This window comes from Apteryx mantelli, chromosome 1, assembly GCF_036417845.1.
Source record: "Apteryx mantelli isolate bAptMan1 chromosome 1, bAptMan1.hap1, whole genome shotgun sequence".
In the NCBI taxonomy this organism is placed as follows: domain Eukaryota; kingdom Metazoa; phylum Chordata; class Aves; order Apterygiformes; family Apterygidae; genus Apteryx; species Apteryx mantelli.
In genome coordinates this window covers 24,374,015-24,391,676 of record NC_089978.1, presented here as the reverse complement: position 1 = coordinate 24,391,676, position 17,662 = coordinate 24,374,015, and the positions used below count along the sequence as shown (strand labels likewise).

The window sequence follows — 17,662 nt, the reverse complement described above, 5'->3', positions numbered from 1 at the left end:
AGCGGGGAGAGGCTCCGCCTTTCCGGCCGCCCAGGCCGCTCCCTCGGCTGCTCCGGCGCCGCCGGGGCCCCTGGCTCAGCCCGGCCGGTGGCGGCCGAGCCGGCAGGTAAGAGCGGCCCCGCGCCGCGCCGGGCGGGACCGGGCGGGACCGGGGCGGCCGCGGCGGCGCAAGGGGCCGCGCTCGGGGCAGCGCCGCCCGCCCGGGGCCGCCTGCGCGCCCGGCGCACGGGGGCACCCGCGGGGGCGCCCACGGGGGCACCGGGCCCCCCGCACGCGCCAGGTCACGCAGCCGCGCACGCGGTCGCCCGCGCCCGGTCACCGCACACACAGCAGGTCACAGCCCCACGGAGCTACCCCTCCCCCCTCACACCGCCACGCACACGTACGCACACACACGCACGCACACCAGGTCACACAGCCGCACACACATACACACGCACACAGCCACCCCCACTGCACACACATGCACGCACACTAGGTCATACAGCTGCACACACGTACACATGCACACAGACACACCCACCACACACACATGCACACCAGGTCACACAGCTGCACACACACACGTACACACGCACACAACCACCCCATCACACACATGCACACCAGGTCACACAGCTGCACACACACACATGTACACATGCACACAGCCACCCCATCACACACATGCACACCAGGTCACACAGCTGCACACACACACACACATGCACACATGGTCACCCCCACTGCATACACACACACACTTACACACATGGCCACACCAGGTCATACAGATGCACATGCACACACACGGTCACCCTTCCCCCCACCCCAGGTCATGTACTTGCACACATGGTCACACACACGCATGCACAGTCAGCCTTCCCAACCCCCGCAGCCCTCCCAGGGCAAGTACTTGCACACACAGTCGCCCCACACATGCACAACACACATGGTAACCCCCCATACACAAATGGCCACACTGACAAATGCGTACCAGGTGACACTGCCAGACACGCAGTCATTGTCCCCACACGCACACACGCGTAGGTCTCATGGCCACACACAGTCACACCCTCCCTCACCCCCCACCCCCAGGTCACACGGCCCAGCACACATGGGTGTACACACATACATGCATCAGGTCACAGGTGCACACCCACACAGTCACACCCGCATACAGCCACACACCCCCATACACAAATTCATGTACAAAATTAAAATAGCATCTTTTTGGCATGGGTTTACATGATGCATGGACAGAAAAACACATGCAAGCAACATATACAAGATGCGTAATATCTTCTCTTGTAACACATGCACATAACTGCAGACACTGAAGCACTTTTCCACGCAGCAGAACATGTCCTCCAAGTGCACAAAAAAACTGTCACTCCTGCAGCTCTAAGTGTGCATGTGGCCTATCTAATCACTAAAACTCCCGACAAAGTCAGCTTTCCTAGCTAACGTACAGTCCATGAAAGCGACAGAAATGCATAAGGCAAAATACACTTCCATACCAAGTTATATAAAGAAAAATCCTCCCATAAAAAGTATCTAAAAAGAGAAGGAAGAGAACAACTGAGGCAGGATTTAGTAGATCTAAATAGTAACAAATAATCAAGGAGGGTAAAGGCAAAAATACACGTTTGGCAGAGGAGGAGTAACATTTCTTTAAAATACACTACCATTCCATTGCTGTGATACTGTTAACTTAGGTTTAGAAGTCAATAACTGAAAAAAGACCAAGGCCAGATTCATATGAATGTAAGCTTAATTATAATATGTTATACCAAAGTTGATACCTGGATTATAGTCTGTAGGTCTGTACTGCAGCTGGTTTATGAAACGATATTAAAAATAAGGACTTCTCAGCTTTTGTTTGGCTACACCCTGCACAGAGATTGTGGCATTGTGGCAGCGGTTGCTAGGTTCAGTTGTAGGGAAGTCACCACAGCAGAGAAAAAGCTGTCTCCTGAGAGCCCCAGTTTTGGTCTGGGACACAGCAAAAACAGGACCCAGGGCAGGAAGAGACTCCAGCTCTACCAGCTGCTTTTTAGACTCTGGTATGAACATCCTGGTATTTCTCTTTTGTGCTCTTGTGGCTGGTTGAGTTCAGGATCCTGCTAGAGCACATAGCCAAGTCACACAGTCCTATTTATGGACTAATTCAGTGCTGTCTTAAAATACTTTGTATTGGCTTTGTCCCTATTGCTGAAATTGGAAGCCTCTCCCAGACTCCAAAATTTGCCCCACTAAGTTTATTTGCAGGCAGGCTATTTCACTTGTTCCTGTGCCAACATTGCTTTTAATTATAAATAGTTCCTTCTGCTCCTGATTATTTGCACCTTCTGCACATATATATATATATATGTGTGTGTGTGTGTGTGTATACACACATACACATGTATACATGTTTACACAGTCATATATGTATATATTTATGCATGTATATATTTGTATAGAATGCAATCATATTCCTTCCTAAACCAAACAAGTAACACTCTTGCCAACTCATTTGGTAAGACATGCTCGCCGTTTCCTATATCATCTTTAGCTTTCTCTGTACTTGCTGCATTTTAAACATGGAATACCAAAGCTGCAGATAATACTCCTCAGTTTGCTCTTTATTTGTAAAGTTCTTGCACCTGTTAAAGAAAAGTTATTTCCGAGGTCTCGAAACAAATAACGGTCAGGTGCACCAAAATTGCCAGGGAATTTCCATAAAGCAGGGAGGAATTGGGAAAAAATGCTAATGGAAGAAAAATGTCTGAAAGATCAGTTTCATTGGTCTTCAAATACCAGGCACTCAGTGTATTTCCAGGCCTGTTTTGGAATTATATAGCTTCATGACCACTGTGCCAGGTAGCTTCCTATATAACAATTTATTTAAATTTTAATTTGCAAGTGGGGGGTCTTAGGCAGGTGAATCTGTTGTTTGTTTTCCATTCCACATATTGCAGAAAAGTCTTACTTATGCTTATATTTTTCTCTTCTTTCTTCCACCTCTTTTTCAGTAACATTCTAGCAGAAGAAAAATAATCAATATCTGTGTTTTTACCAGATGGTTTTGGTGATATTTCTACAATAGCGATTTCCAAACAATGTTGTGTAGTTGCACACATTCTATGCAAGAAATCTAAATAGTTTTGAAAAGTGGAAAAAAATCAGCTTATTGTAAATAAGATTATGCCTCTTAATTTCACATTTGAAAATTTGAAAAAAGTCAATATTTTAAATTTCAGATAAAATAGGTTTAAAATTAAGGCATTACTTTAGCTCTTAAGCATGGCTGAATCTGGAATTTCTTTGCATGTAGAGACAGCAGAAACTTTTTTTGGTTACTGAAATAACATTGGTGCATAAGCCATATAAAACCAAGTAGCTGGATTACTTACATGAAATGACATTTGGGAAACTTGTAGTTTGAGAAAAATAAAACTATTTAGGGTCAGTGCTGTGAGAAGAAGTTGCATGCAAGCTATGGAAGATGGTAAGTATTTTCAAGCACATATTTTAATACCAAGGCCAAGGTTTTGCATGGGGGTCTTGCTCTGTGTGGTTGAGGCTTTGAAATTCTAAAACCTTACAAAGCATGGGAGAGTCAGACTGTAGCTGTTGGGATGGCTGCTGGCAGATGCTGCATCGGCTTCCCTCACCGAGTGACTAGGGTGAGTCTAAATGAGCATGCCTTAAGTGAAACACTTTCCAAAGAAGAGTACCAGAAACAGGAAGCAAGTACTAGTGTTATATTTTCAGTCCATTTTTTTTCTCACAAAATATATGTGACTTTAAAAGTGTGACATGCCTTTTTATTTGACTGCAAATCCCCCCTCTTACCCATTGGTTAATCTCTCTATACACACGAGCGGTACCAGAGAAGATGCTCTTATGAGAAGAAATGAACCAGAAGCTTTGCATTCTCTAAAGGAGTTCAGGCTCAAATTTTAAACTACTGAAGATAACATCAACTCTTCATAAATTTTGTTCCACTGGCAGATTTTCTCTCTGGGTTAAAGCCCTCTTTGCTATTGTAAAAATACTGATGACCACTCAGTCTGTATACTTACAGTACATATCTTTGGAAAATAATAGAAAGAGTAGTTTTAAGGATTGAGCTTTTCTGTACTAGAGTCAAGCCTTTGTAATAATCGTGGCTAGAAGAAATCAGCTGATAGAGGTAACTTTTCCTTCTCCCCAGCTTCCTCAGGATGACTACCTTTTGTCTGATGAAACTTTTACATCAAGCAACCAGAAATGAGAACAGATTCACAAGAAGATTCTATGGCACTCTCTTAGCAACAACAACACAAAAGAGAGTCTTTTCTCAATCTTCAGCAGTGGTGCCTGACCCTAGAAAGACAAGTGTGTTTGGACTTACGAAACCATTTTGTACAGCTGAAAAATCTGATACAGAACCAAAAAGGAAAGCAGCATTTGGAAGTGTTGGGAGGAGAATTCCATATCGGATTTTGCATGTAATCAATGAGGATGGAGAGAGCTTAGGAAATATGCACCGAGCAGAGGCACTCAGACTTATGGATCAACACAACCTGAAACTAGTTCTGCTTCGTGAGAATGCAGAACCTCCTGTATACAGACTAATGAGTGGGAAGCAGATTCATGAAGAGCAGCTTAAACGCGCAGAGAAGAAAAAAGCAAGTTCCAAACCAGGTATGTGCATTGTTAATATTGTAACACTGAGCACTGCATTAAAATACTGCATTAAAATGCTGCATTAAAAGTGGTTTCAGCAGATTAAATCATCTTACTTGCATTTGTGTAAATCCAAAGCAGTGTCATTGCAGTCTATGCTATTAAGGATTTGCAATGGTGAAAATAAAATTTTGGATTAGTCTAGTCTTCTGCACAGAAGCTTTCTGTTGCTTTCTCAGGATTTACTATTTTGGCATCTGCTGTTTTGTTCGTTTTTTAAAAAATCTATTTTTATTTAAGAGAATATAACCAGATTCTGGTTCTATAAGACCTACTGAATTTCTATTCTCTTATTAAGGCATAAGTGACAGGCAGTTTTTACAAACTTTGTGCACTAGATATACAAAAATTGTATTTTGTCACAAGTAGTCATGAGACAGCACAGTGCTAGGTAGAGGGAGTTTGAGGCCCTTGACAGCTGCTCATTTATAATGCTCCGAAGAGGCCTATTCTTTTACAGACTAGGAGAACAATTTTTTCAGTATTAAACACTTTTCAGTTTCATTTTTTAAAATCACTCTGCTCCAGTGGCTTAACAAATTGAGAGTTTGGCAAGGAAGATCTAGAAGGCATCTGACCCTGTATCCTCCTTTCTTATCCTCAGGCTAAATAAGGTATCTGTGCTTTGGCTGGAGTTCTGATTTTAGAAGAGAGCTACTGTGGTAGTGAGTTTTCTGTTCAAGAACCTACAAAAAGATTATTCAAATAGTAACTACTTCAGAGAATCTTTAAAGAGGGGGAGACCATAGCTTGTTCAAACATATCATAAGGCATCTTATTGCCAGTTGAATACTGCATTTCACTGTTCCCAAAGAAAACGTGCCTGAGATGTCTAATTTTAAAGCTTTTCCATTTAGCTATGTTATGTGCAAAATTTAAGAATTCACACACTGTTTTTAAGTCCAGATCCACAAGGGTGCTTATACCTGCTTATCTTTGTTAGACCTGCATTATGGGTGGTATGAACAAATTTGCAGTTAAAATAAAAATACTTTGAGCCTTCCAACCCTCAAGGGACCTCCCTCTGTACCCCAAACATACAGTCAGGTTTTCAGTTGTGGCAATGACTGCAAGATGCCAGTTAGCCACCTTCTAAGGCGAGAGTGATACATGCTGACACAAGGAGGTCAGGGTGCTCTGTGTATGAGAAAGTAGCATGAAGGAAGGGAGGGAAGTAGACAAAGCACCATAGGCTGCTAAAAAAGCACAACTAATAAAAGTTTGTCAGATGTTAAGCCAACACTGTTTTAGTTCTGTTTTAAACAGGGCTGGTTCAGAAGGAGTTATCCTTTTCTTCAACTATTGCCAAGAATGACCTAGAGACCAAGACTAAACAGATAGCACAGTGGATTGAGAAGAAATACCATGTTAAAATTACCATCCGACAAACAAAAGATAGTAATACAGACATGGTAAGTGGACTTCTGAGAGCTGGACCGATCAAGTTCATTAAATAGGTGTACCCATGTTAACTTTCCCCAGATGGTACTGCTTTCTTTTTTGAATGTATCACTCATTGCTAAAATGACTGAAGGTCTAGGTCCAATTAAAGTAATGGTTGCCCTACCTGAAGCTGTATCTGTTCAAACACTGCAGTTCTGGAAAAGCAGTCCCAGAGAGACAATCTGAATAATGTTTGCTTAAAAATGCAGTTACAACTGTTGGCTTTGACAGCAAAGTCTAAGCAGTTCCTACCCCTTTGCTGCACCAGCTGATTAATTGGGCTGATGGAACTCTGCCATCTATGCCTTAAGCCAGTTTACTCACTGAAGAAGTCATGGTTTTAAAGTTTAGCAGTAAGGTTTAAAAAAAAACAAAAATCAGTTGTTTTACCTGGATTATTTTAATAACCTAACTGTTCTTCTGGAAAATACATCTATGCAACTGTGGCATAGGTTAATTTTCCACTGCTTTGTTGAAAGCTGCCAAAATACTGCATTCCAAGACTGCCAAAGTGAACATATCTATACAGATGTTAGGGATTTGTTGGCTACTTACCAGCTAGGGTAGTAGTTGCATGGCCTTGAGATTTGTCTTTATTGTCACCTACACAAATGTCTTTTTCTAGAAATTCACTGCATAAGGTAATACTATTTTTTATTCTTTTAATGCGTTTTTGTTGCAATGAATTAGTTTTCCTTGATTCTACTAAAGTGCTGGAACAGATTTGCAGTGTTACTTCATATGAAGGGAACAAAATTTTTCTGTAAAAAGGTGAATCTACAGGGAACGGGGAGGAGGAAGAACTGGATATGGGAGGGAGCAGAGTATATCATGCTGCAGTCCAGATTTAGGTTTCCCTTAAATGCATAATTAAGAGGAAAAATAGAAAAATAATGTGTTGAGAAGTCAGCTTGTTTTATGAACACAGTGGTTCAGACAGCTCAATCCTATCATTTTTCTGCTAAATTTATAACAATACTTCCCCTTAAAAGGCAAGAAACAGTAATATGACTGATTCTACTGACAAAGGTGGGGAGTGGGATGCAGGGTTGCAAGCACTTGCAGTGAAGCCTTTAAACAGAATGAGTCAGGAAATTAGCCTAAAAGTTAGGAAAAGGCTTAATCACTTTTTTACACCAACTTACAAGTAAAGAACAAATTGTTAGGACAAGACATGTTGAACCACTTAAACCAGGACTAGCAGCTAGCTGGCTTTAGGTGATAGCAGAACCACAGGGAGGAGGGCATGTAATTACAGAGCAGCTTGAAATATTTTTCTACCTGTGTTTGTGCATCTAGCCCTGTTTTTATTTTTTTTTCCTTCTTTCAGTTCATGCTTTTTGATCAGATTTTGAAGACTGGGTCTGAAAAAGCCACTTACCTTTCCAAGCCAAAAGCTATTAAAGAAGGAGTGAGTACCTGTATTTTGAGACACATGTCTGAAAAAGAGTTGAAAGCACACCAGAAATTGGAAGAACAGAAAAACAGTATAGCAAAGGCAGATGAGAATGAAGCTCCAAAATCAAGTGAGCTGAATCAGTGACTTTAATGAAGAGGTGTAAACAATATTAATTTCTTAATAAAAAAAACTGTAAAGTTATTGTCAAGCTCTGCACTGGTCATTCCATAAAGAAAGTTGTCTCAATTAACCCTTACTGCAGAGTCAGAATTTCAACAGCTGGTATTTCATTTTCCATGGGCTTATCCATCGTCTTGCCTTCTGTCAAAATTGCAGCATTTCCTGGCTGTGTTTTAGGAGGAATGTACCCACTCAGACGAGAGGCTAAGCTCCTCTTAAGACGGGAACGCTTTGTCTGGCAGAAATAAATCCAGCATTAGCAACCTAACATATCTATGGAGCAAAGACTGCTCATGTATGTTGGGGGCAGGGAGGGGGATATCAATGAAAAGGCCTGCACTTCATTATTTAAAGTAGTTTCAGAAATTAAGATCCCCCCCAAATTAAATAGATAGCTGGCCTGTTTTCCAGTTGGAAGTCAAATTTTAAAACACTTAACATGTATCTTCCTCTGAAGTGACAGGAAATGCTTAGGAGGATTTCCTCTAGCATATGGCTTACTTTTAAGTTCAGCTTTCTCTTCTCAGGGTCATGTACAATGGTGTGCCTTGCTAGGCTCTGCTACAAGTTGCAAAGAAAAAAGAGTTAGGTTTATCCTTCAGATCATGTGATTCAGGTTAAGGCACTATAAAAATACATACCTTCATTGCAAACACTTTTCCACAGCCTGGATAATCACAAGAGAATGGCTTTTTCTCTTCATGGAAAGAGAGAATATGGCTTTGAAGGTTAAATATAGTTGTGTAAGTTCTCCCACATCCTTCTCTTGGGCATCGGCAAACTTCCCTCTCCACAGCATGTGTTTTTTGATGCTGCTTGAGGTAATCTTTGCGTTTAAAAGTTTTGTAACACTCACCACAGACTATTGGCTCTGAATGGAAGAGAGACAGGCAGAGTGTAAGTTAACAGCTTTGCACAAGAGTTCAGAATCAAACTCTAGCAGTACTCTTAAACAAAGCTAAAATTCACATGAACTGCAGGGAATTCGGAAACTAGGAATACAATAATGCAGTATGAATCATCCAGAGTAGCATTTTCTTCAATTAAAAGTCTAGCCAGAATGGCAACCATTTTGCCTATTAGGTGCTGGAAACCAAGTCTGTCTAGACATGATCACAAGTTGAGGAAAGGCGTTCAGCGAGGACTCCTCTTGAAATTAGCATTTGGTTTCCTATTTGTAAAACAATACTGTATCAAAAGTTAAGTAAATTCTGTTTACTAAAGCATCTAACATTTACCTGTATGACTTTCTTTAGTATGTTTTAGAAGCTCCGTCCAAGTTTTTCCTGTAAATGAGCAGTTTTCTTTCTTGCATGCATAGCCTGTTAGAGACATGACAGATGTTTACAATCTCAAAGGCTTTGACAAACCGAGTCTAGTTTTACATGGCTGAATTCCAGGCTTTAATGGTTGTTCAACATGTTCAGTGTTTGAAAACTAGAAGCGAGTGCTCCTCATCTCTGCTCACACTGCAATATGACAAAAGAAACAGTAATATGACAAGAGACAATGCACCAAATTGGAACATGGGAAACTCATAATAGGTATAAGGAAGAAATCTATCATGAGGCTGGACAAACACTGGTGCATGTTGTCCAGAAAGGCTGCGGAATCCCTAACCCTGGAGAAATTAAAAATTTGCCTGGACATAGCCATGAGCAACCTTCTTAAATGACCCTGCTTTGAGCAGGGTCTTGGACCATATGACCTTCAGAGGTCCTTTCCAACCTAAGTGATTTTAGCAAACTACTTCACCTTGCCTTCAGTAAAACTATTTCCTCATCCTCACCACCTACATACTTTCTTTCACTCCAATATATGAAACCAATGTGATATTATTTATTATTTCTATACAAATACTTGTATTACATATTAAAAAAGAAAATAACTTGACCATACAGTGATACTCCTGAGTCTAAGGACACTCTATCATTCTATCAAACAGATAGGATGGCTTTTAAATGAAACAAGGAATGCCAATACTATTTGAATACCAGGACAGGAAAGGTCAAAGAACTATGAACAACTCCCTATCTTAAGAAAGGAACCTAGACACAGTACCAATCACAGCTTTTCAGATACTCTTCTTAGTCCCATAATTTTTTCTAGTGCTGGAAAGCAAGTTAGCTGTCAAGAGGGCTGCTACACTGCTATCTATTCTTTTCAGGATTAGCTCAAACACATATGTGCCCACCTCCCATCAACTCCACTTAAATACCTTTCACATAGGTACATCAATAATTTTAAAAATTCAAGCCTGCATGGTTTGCTCGAGGCTCCATAGGAAGGTTATGGCAGAACTGGCAAGTGATCCTAATCTCTGGAGGCCTAGCCTAATGCCTTAACCATTATCCCATCTTCTCTCCAGAAGATAAGTTATTGATAGGGAAGTGTATTAGGAGAGGAAAAATACAACTGAAAGGGGTCTTGAGCTCTGTTCAGCCTGCCGAAATGATGCCATGCCCTGCAATTGTATTGCTGCTGGCTACTCAGAGCAGGTGTTCTTGTTTTGTCTGTCTGGATCATGAGATTCAGACTACTTGCGCATCTGTTATACATCTGTGCATACTACTCACACTGGAAGAAGTCATTTTTCCTTAGCTGAAATATAACTGAAGAAAAAAGGAAAACTTTACCTTCATGTATCTTCTCATGCCGTTTTAGTCGACTTGGAGTAGTAAAGTGCTTTCCACATCCCTCATGATTACATCTAGGTATTAAGTACATTGGTTTAGGATTTTTTCCCCTCACTGTTTCCACATGTTTTTTCTTCATTAAGTCAAACACAACATTAAAGTCAGCAAAATAACCGAAGTTTCCCCTTGCCTAGAGATCTGTTCTGCTTCTTCTCCTTGTAAGAGTAAATTCCATAATATGTTTCAAAAAAGAGGACTCCGAGCCTCCCCACAAGTTACAACTATAATGTTTCCAATGTATACAGCAAGGTAAGCTTTTGGTAAAGAATCAGGCCTTGCATCCCCCCTACACAGTAGGGTCTACAAGTAGAAAACAGAGGTAGAGCACTGAAAGCAAAGAATTTCCATGCGTGCAACCTAGCCATACTAGGCTAGGTCACTAGACACTTCACTTCTCAAGTCGAACACTCATGGAAAGTCCATCTATAAGAAACAGAAGATTAACTTTGCTTTCATTAGATCTTTACTGTCATGGTAGCAATGGAGTTGCAATGCACAGCTTCTCAAACAGATTAGTCCATCCAAGCCTCACTCACCTTTTTTTTTTTTTCTTCTTTTTTTTCCCCCCTTCAAATCACTGCTTATTTCAGGGTTAGCGAAGCCACTACTTTTTGCTGGAGAACAGAGGCAACTGTGTATTTCATTACCCTGCAAGCTTTTATGCTTATGTTTCACACTGCGTCAAACTGAAAGCTTTTTTTTTTTTTTGCCCTGTGAACCTGTAATAAATCCTACGAAAATGCCTGAAACTCTGAAGTTACAGTACGTCAAGACCATTGCTCAGAATGGACTAATGAGCAACAGTACAATAAATGTACTCACATCCATGTCTACAAATTCATGTAAGTTTGTTTTGGGTTTTAAATGCCACATCAACAAAAAGGTTGAGAGAGGGCACGTTTTCATCTACAGTGTTTAAATGAAATAGCTAAAGTTCATTATTAAAATTATTCACCTACTTGAAGAGAGGTTCATTGGTGTGTTGGCACTGATGAACTTTAAGTTGATGATGTTTCCTAAAAGACTTGTTACAGCCTTCAAAGTCGCACTGTTCAGGAAATTAAGTTATCATTAGAGGCCAAAAAAGGGAACTCAGTCCACGTTTTTTTTGAATTCCGAATCCACAGCATTTGCACTCGTACAAATATTGCATAACAATTTCACTAGATACATGAAGAGGAGCTTGTTTAGGTTTCATTTTACCGTATGAAAGGTAATTACTCACCACATATTGCTTTTGTTGATTCTCATGCTTGCGTTCAACGTGCTTCTTTAAGTTTGATTTTGTTCCAAATTTCTGATCACATCCATCAGCTCTGCACCTGCAAATAAACTATATTTTCTTATTATCACTCTCAAACAGTAACTTGCTTCCTAAGCAGATACATAAATTATTGGACAAGAAGACCATATGCAGAATAACCAAAACTTACAACCCAGCTTAAAAAAACCTTCTGGTTTAAAGGTAAGAAAAGTCAGAGGTTAAGTTACTGTCAAAAGCTACCAGACGAAACGTGTCAGAGCACAGATTTTTAATAAAACATGTAAGAATTCCTAGCTCCTCATCCATGACATGCAACTATTAAGTGCTTAGTAACAAGAGATAACTGCCCTTCTTCTAATTTTGTATTCGAGGGAGAGCTTTGCCCCTTCCTTTAAGCACTTATTATGGGTCAGTGCCAGATTCAAGGTTTTAAACTAAGAAGATTCCTCAAGTCTCAGCCTGTGCACAAACCATTACAGCAGTATTTAGGATACCAAAGCTGTGCAAGCATGCTCTGTACTATCTGGATTTTCTGCATATCGGTTTTAATTCCCCTTTGTTTCCATAACGGCAGGAGCGACCCATTTTAAGAACTGAAGAAAAAGCTGGCCTTACTCGAACGGTTTTTCACCCGTGTGTGTAAGAAAGTGTCGAGTGCGGTGGAAATCTCGAGTGAAACCTTTACCGCAGCCTTCATAATGGCAAACATACGGTCTCTGCATTAAAAAAGAAAAAAAGAAAGAAAGAAAAAAAAAGAGGTTTGTTCAGAGGTGACAAGTACCTCGCGCTTCCGGGGGCCGCCTCAGGCTGCGGCTGCCGCAGCGGCGCCGCCGGGCCGGGCCCCGGGGCAGCGCCGCCGCTCGGGTCGCCGCCGCGCGGCTCACCTCGCCCGTGTGGCGGCAGAGGTGCGCGTCCAGCCTCCAGGCCTTGTTGAAGGAGGCGTCGCAGCCGGGGAAGGAGCAGATGAAGGGCCGGGCGGGAAGCGCGCTCCCGCCGCCGCCGCCATCGCCGGGTGGGGACGCGCGCGCCGCCGCCCGCTCCCCGGCCATGCGGCAGAGGCACGTGACGCCCGCGGCGGACGATGCTGCCCCTCCCGCCACCCGTCCGCGGCGCCCAGCCCGGAAGCGCCGGGAGCGGTGCGCGGGGGCGGGCGCCCGGAAGGAGCGGCTCCGCGCGTGCGCGGTCTCGCGGGCTCCGCAAGGCGCGAAAGGGGGCGGGCAGCCAGCGGGACCGCGGGTTCGAGACCCGGCTCCTCTGTCTTGCCCATCTACAGCTTGAAACGCTGACTGTGCCCGTCCTTACCTGATCGTTTCATTAGTGTTTCCCACCCGCAGTTTTAACTGCTGAAGCAATTATTCAAGTAATTGTGCGCTGAGGTGGTGCTGCTGCGATGCAGACGTGGACGCCTGAGCCGCAGCCCTTCAGGCGTGTGTCGCTGTGGGCGATCGCGTGAAGGCCGAGGGGGGAGCCAGCCCCACCGATGGCTGAGCCCCCAGAGACCCCGGCTCTCTCCACAAGCTGCGCGCCTGCCGCAGTGCACGCAGTCGCGTTGTGCAAATGAGAGAGGTGTTTCCAGGGTTTCCTGGAAGATTGTTATAAAGTCACGTGTTTGAGACCGTGCCTGAGTCCCAGTGCTGGGCCCTTGTTTGGCCCTTGATCTTCTGCATGGCTTAGGGGGAATCTCGTTTCTGTGCCTCAATTTGAAAGTAGTGTGTTTGTTCCTTAAGGCTGATGTACTGTATGCACATTTAGTAACTAGCATAATAGTATCTACAAGATGCAGAGAGATACCGAACTGTCAAAGCACATGCAAAAAAACCAATCATGTTTCTTTAATTACTAAACCAATTTTGTTTCCTTTAAGCTGTCAAAGGTGAGATGAGTTGAAATAAAACTTGCTTATTCAAGACTACAAAAGATACAGGTATGGCCTTGATAGAGAAGCAAAAGATTTTACACTCAAAACATCTTGTAATCACAGAAGTTCAAACTCTGGAGGAACCTTCTAACATACCAAATACCAAAAGAGGAGAGTATTATTCCCAGGTAATTCTCAGACAGAATTGCCTTTTTCCTAGCACTTACAGCAACTAGCATTTCACAGTGAACATCCACCAAAGCTGCATGAACGCTCAGAGGAATTGTGCTCCCACCTGGTCCGATGGGGCTGGCTTTCATTTCATAGTGTGGTGCAGTGGTCTCTCTCCCTTCTCTGGTCCCGTGTGCCGGCTGCAATTTGCTTGGCCTAATCTACCACCCACTAAAGGGCTGTGTATGGTGCACAGGGTCACATCCTTCTCACCCAAGAGGAGTGATCCTGAAAAACAGCCCAACGGGAAGCTAAACACTGGTGGCAGCCCAGCTCTGTGGTCCTTTCTCCATCACACTACCGAACACGCCAGACCCAACTGCTGTATTGCTACCAGGTATGGTGCCATCTCATGCATGAGGTGAGGTATGACTATGAAAAGACCAAGAAGTACTTATGCCTAATTCTGGGACTTCCCGCAGAGCAGCCCTCTCAGGCTTTTAGGGGCATGTGGGCTCCACTGCATCCCAGGAAGCCCTGCACAGATCCAAACGGGGCTGACAGCCATGGCCTGCTCCACAATAGCTGGCTATCTCCTGCTGTGGCCAGCTGCATGTGCCGTTTCTCAGCCCTTCCTCTCTGATTCACCTTCTCAGCAGCTCTGACTTGCTGGATCACTGCTGGTTTCACAAATGCCAGGTCACTGCCTGGGTCAAGGTCTTTCCAAATAGTCTTGGTCTGAGTCCTTCCCTGCCAGGGGAGAGGATGGATCCGCATGACACTGGCTGGCCACAGGTCCGGATGAGGGCTAATCTCATAGACCCACGCATTAGCCTCTGCAACACATACCCTACGACCTGACATGCAATTCAGGCATTTGCAGCCCAGACTGAGGTCCCTCTGCTGTCCAGGATTTCATGGCAGAGACGGCTTGTCATCCTGATCTATGATCACACCATGTCCCCATGCTGCAAGAGGACACAACTCAGGAGAGGGGACATGGTACTTCACTGAACTGGAGGGATCTGATAACTTGCACACCACCTCCCTGTTACATGATTTGCCATGTCAGAGGTATCCTATTATCTGCTCTGATTTGCAGTATTTTGAGTGCTTTATTTTTGCAGACAATCCTCTAAATTTGCCTCCTCCATTTGCCCCTGGCTTGACCAAGACTGCCAGCAGGGGTGCGGAGGTGTTGGCTAGCCCTCGTGGAGCCAGCATTAGGGACCTGGAAATCACGTCTTCACATGTCTGTCCAAATGCAAGGGTAGGACAAGGGAAATGGTGTTCCTGCTTCTGGACCCCAGTCACATCTGCGTGGCTAATCCTTGCAATGGGGTAAACTTCCCCAGGTATTTCCTGGGGAGTATTCCCTGTGGGTGTTTCCCTCCTGGTCTTCCCTGGCACCCAACGGGTACCTGCCCCTGTGTGGGCCTCCAGCCTCCCGTGATCTCCCCACCTGCTGCAATTTTCCCCACAGAGAGCAAGTGTGAGGGATAGGAGGAGAAAGCAGGCACAGGATAGCAGCAAGGGAACCATCCCTGGGAGAAAAGCTCCCATCCTTCTTTTCTTTATATGTCCCAAGAGCTGGAAAAGCCCGAGAAGACGGTGGTGCTGGAGAAACGGGAGGAGGGAGCAGGGGGAGATAAGGAGCAGGAATCAATCATGTAGGGGCTGGCAGGGAAAGGAGGGGACCCGCAGAGTGAGATATGAGGAGGAGGACAGGATAAGGTGCCTAGCCACCGCACACGGAGCATTGCAGGGAGGGTGAAGACACAAAGAGAAGGGGAGGGGGAAAGGGAAGCTGCCAGGCAGAGCACCAGGATCGCACCAGGCCAGAAGCAGATCACCATGGCCCTGAGGGACATCTCTTATCTATCTCTTAATCTTAGTGTGATTAAGAGGATCGCTGAATCAAGCAGCTGGACCCTTGCAAAGCATTGCCAAGAAATGCAGCTTATTTTCATCTTATTTTCAGAGGAGAAGTCAACCTGAAGAAATTTCAGCTTTTGACAAATACTAATCAAAAGGAAAAAGTTGCTCTGATTTCTTGTCTCAGCATTACAAAAGAAAACACACCTGAAATTGAAAAAAAGTGATTAATCTCCCTTTTTAAGAATTTGCCTCTTAAAAGATGATATTGCTTCAGACCTTTCTAGTACAGGTAAGGAAATAGTATGCAAGGAAGAAAACTTCTGGAAAATGTCACTGGCCATACAGAGAGCAAATATTCATCACATAGGGTTTTGCTGCAAGTTTGTGTGACCATTGCATGCACATTAGGTTTAGAAACATGACAGCAGGCCACCTCTTTCTGGTGGGGCCTGGATGTCCTAGGCAGAGATTTCAGCAGAGTCCTTTGGGAATTCTCATCCAACTTTGGAAATACATAAATAGAGGAAGACTCCAGGCCTGACGGATTTTCATTGTGTTGTGCTGTTTTTTTGTCTTCTGAGCTCTTGAGGCAACTACTGAGGGAGCATTTCAGAGACTTCTGCAGTAGAACTGTAAAGAGCAGTGGGTTCCCTTTGAGATTTGGTCTTGCAGTATTCCACCATGGGAAACCTCTAAGAGGTAAACAAAATGCAAGAGAGAGAAATAAGTCAGTAGATGTAAATTTCCAACACGAGATCCACACTTCCACTGGAGACCTTTAAAAATCTGTGATCTGGGAAGGGGCTATAAACAGAAGAACTGAGGCACGAGGCTCCCTTAGAAAAAAAGAAATAACCAGGGTGGATAAATCCCTCAGACTCTGATAAAAGGATACCTTTAAGCCTTCAGAATCTAGCCAGAATTAAGAAAAAAATCCAGGAAAGACTGCATATCATGCTGTGAAGCTTCATTTTTCACAGAACTTCTGAGTGAATGAACTGCACTTTTTCTACCCAAAGCTGTGTCTTTTTCCCACCGTGTCATTCTATTCTAGACAAAGTCATATTTAGTCTGATTATCTCACATTTCTTTGTGAACATTACACAGAAATGATTTTAACATGTACTAAAATGCACTAAATGGGCTTACAGAGTAGTTACGGTCTACTTAAATGAACTGCAGGAAGGATTCCCCCACGTAAGAAAGTCTTTCAAACTGAAAGATGACTTCTTCCTATAGATTTATTGCAGGTTAAATATTGGCTGTTTGAGGTACTGTATCTAAGGTCTGTTGGCATGGTGCAGTGGACGTGGGAAGCAGAGTGACTGTGACTTAAGAATGACTCTAGATACTATTTATGTGTCTTTAGCTGGTCAAATTATATTCCTGCAAGTTTTGCAATCATGACTATGATTGCAGTTTCAACCCTCCTGCAACAAATCAAGATACATGTCTTAAAAAAAAAGAGACTTCCTGCTTCCCAGAATAAGTGGAGAAATGGTGTTGAACAGCTTAGTAAAGATGGCAATAGTTGTGAGGAAACTCACTGTAGTTTGGGGAAAAGTTTCTTGGTTGTGCTTGTGAACTGTGGCATGTAAGATAGGATGGAAATGGAACAGAGCAAAAAAGTAATTCTAGTATTTCATTACTAGAAATGTGAAAATATTGCTGTTGCAGATGTGGTGGAAACCTATTGTAGTATGATCCATAATCATTCCTATGTCTTACTTGATAGTGCAAGCAAATAGTATAGTTTTCCCAGGTCCACCTACAGGTAAGATAATTCATCTTTTTAGGAAGAAAGTTCTGTGTATACCAACAATATGTTAGCTCCTCTCTCACCAGAAAAAACAAACGTTTAGCTGAAAAGGGCTTTTTCCTCACTAGGCCACAGATGCCTCAAATCATGGAAACAACAAAGTGTTTTTGATTGTTGATCATTTTTATACAGTTGAAAGGGGAATAACCATTGTCTACTTGATTATTTCCAAGACCGCAATGAAGCTGCAGTATCAATATTTGAAAAAGCAAAAATGATGTACTGTAGACAAATGTTTTGACTGTGACAGTGTATCATC

General features: G+C 43.2%; 2 protein-coding genes across 3 annotated transcripts; one reads left to right on the top strand and one right to left on the bottom strand.

Annotated features, from left to right (window-relative positions):
- Positions 1–3: 3 nt before the first annotated feature.
- On the top strand, positions 4–7,738 carry MTIF3 (mitochondrial translational initiation factor 3). Of its 2 annotated transcripts, none has more exons than XM_067290721.1 (4): positions 4–106; positions 4,181–4,653; positions 5,962–6,107; positions 7,469–7,738. In XM_067290721.1, exons 2-4 carry the CDS (start codon positions 4,191–4,193, stop codon positions 7,679–7,681), a joined length of 822 nt encoding a protein of 273 aa, XP_067146822.1. In that variant the 5' UTR covers positions 4–106; positions 4,181–4,190; the 3' UTR covers positions 7,682–7,738. The 2 variants fall into 2 exon arrangements, with proteins under 2 accessions (XP_067146822.1, XP_013817589.2); XM_013962135.2 differs by lacking the exon at positions 4–106 and adding an exon at positions 3,029–3,472.
- GTF3A (general transcription factor IIIA) lies at positions 7,666–12,824 on the bottom strand. The gene is made up of 9 exons (XM_067290713.1): positions 12,562–12,824; positions 12,293–12,393; positions 11,639–11,735; positions 11,373–11,461; positions 10,354–10,427; positions 8,956–9,039; positions 8,359–8,588; positions 8,219–8,278; positions 7,666–7,952 (listed from the first exon to the last, which is right to left on the bottom strand). The coding sequence occupies exons 1-9, from the start codon at positions 12,724–12,726 to the stop codon at positions 7,791–7,793; spliced, it is 1,062 nt and encodes a 353-aa protein (XP_067146814.1). The 5' UTR covers positions 12,727–12,824; the 3' UTR covers positions 7,666–7,790.
- Positions 12,825–17,662: the final 4,838 nt, after the last annotated feature.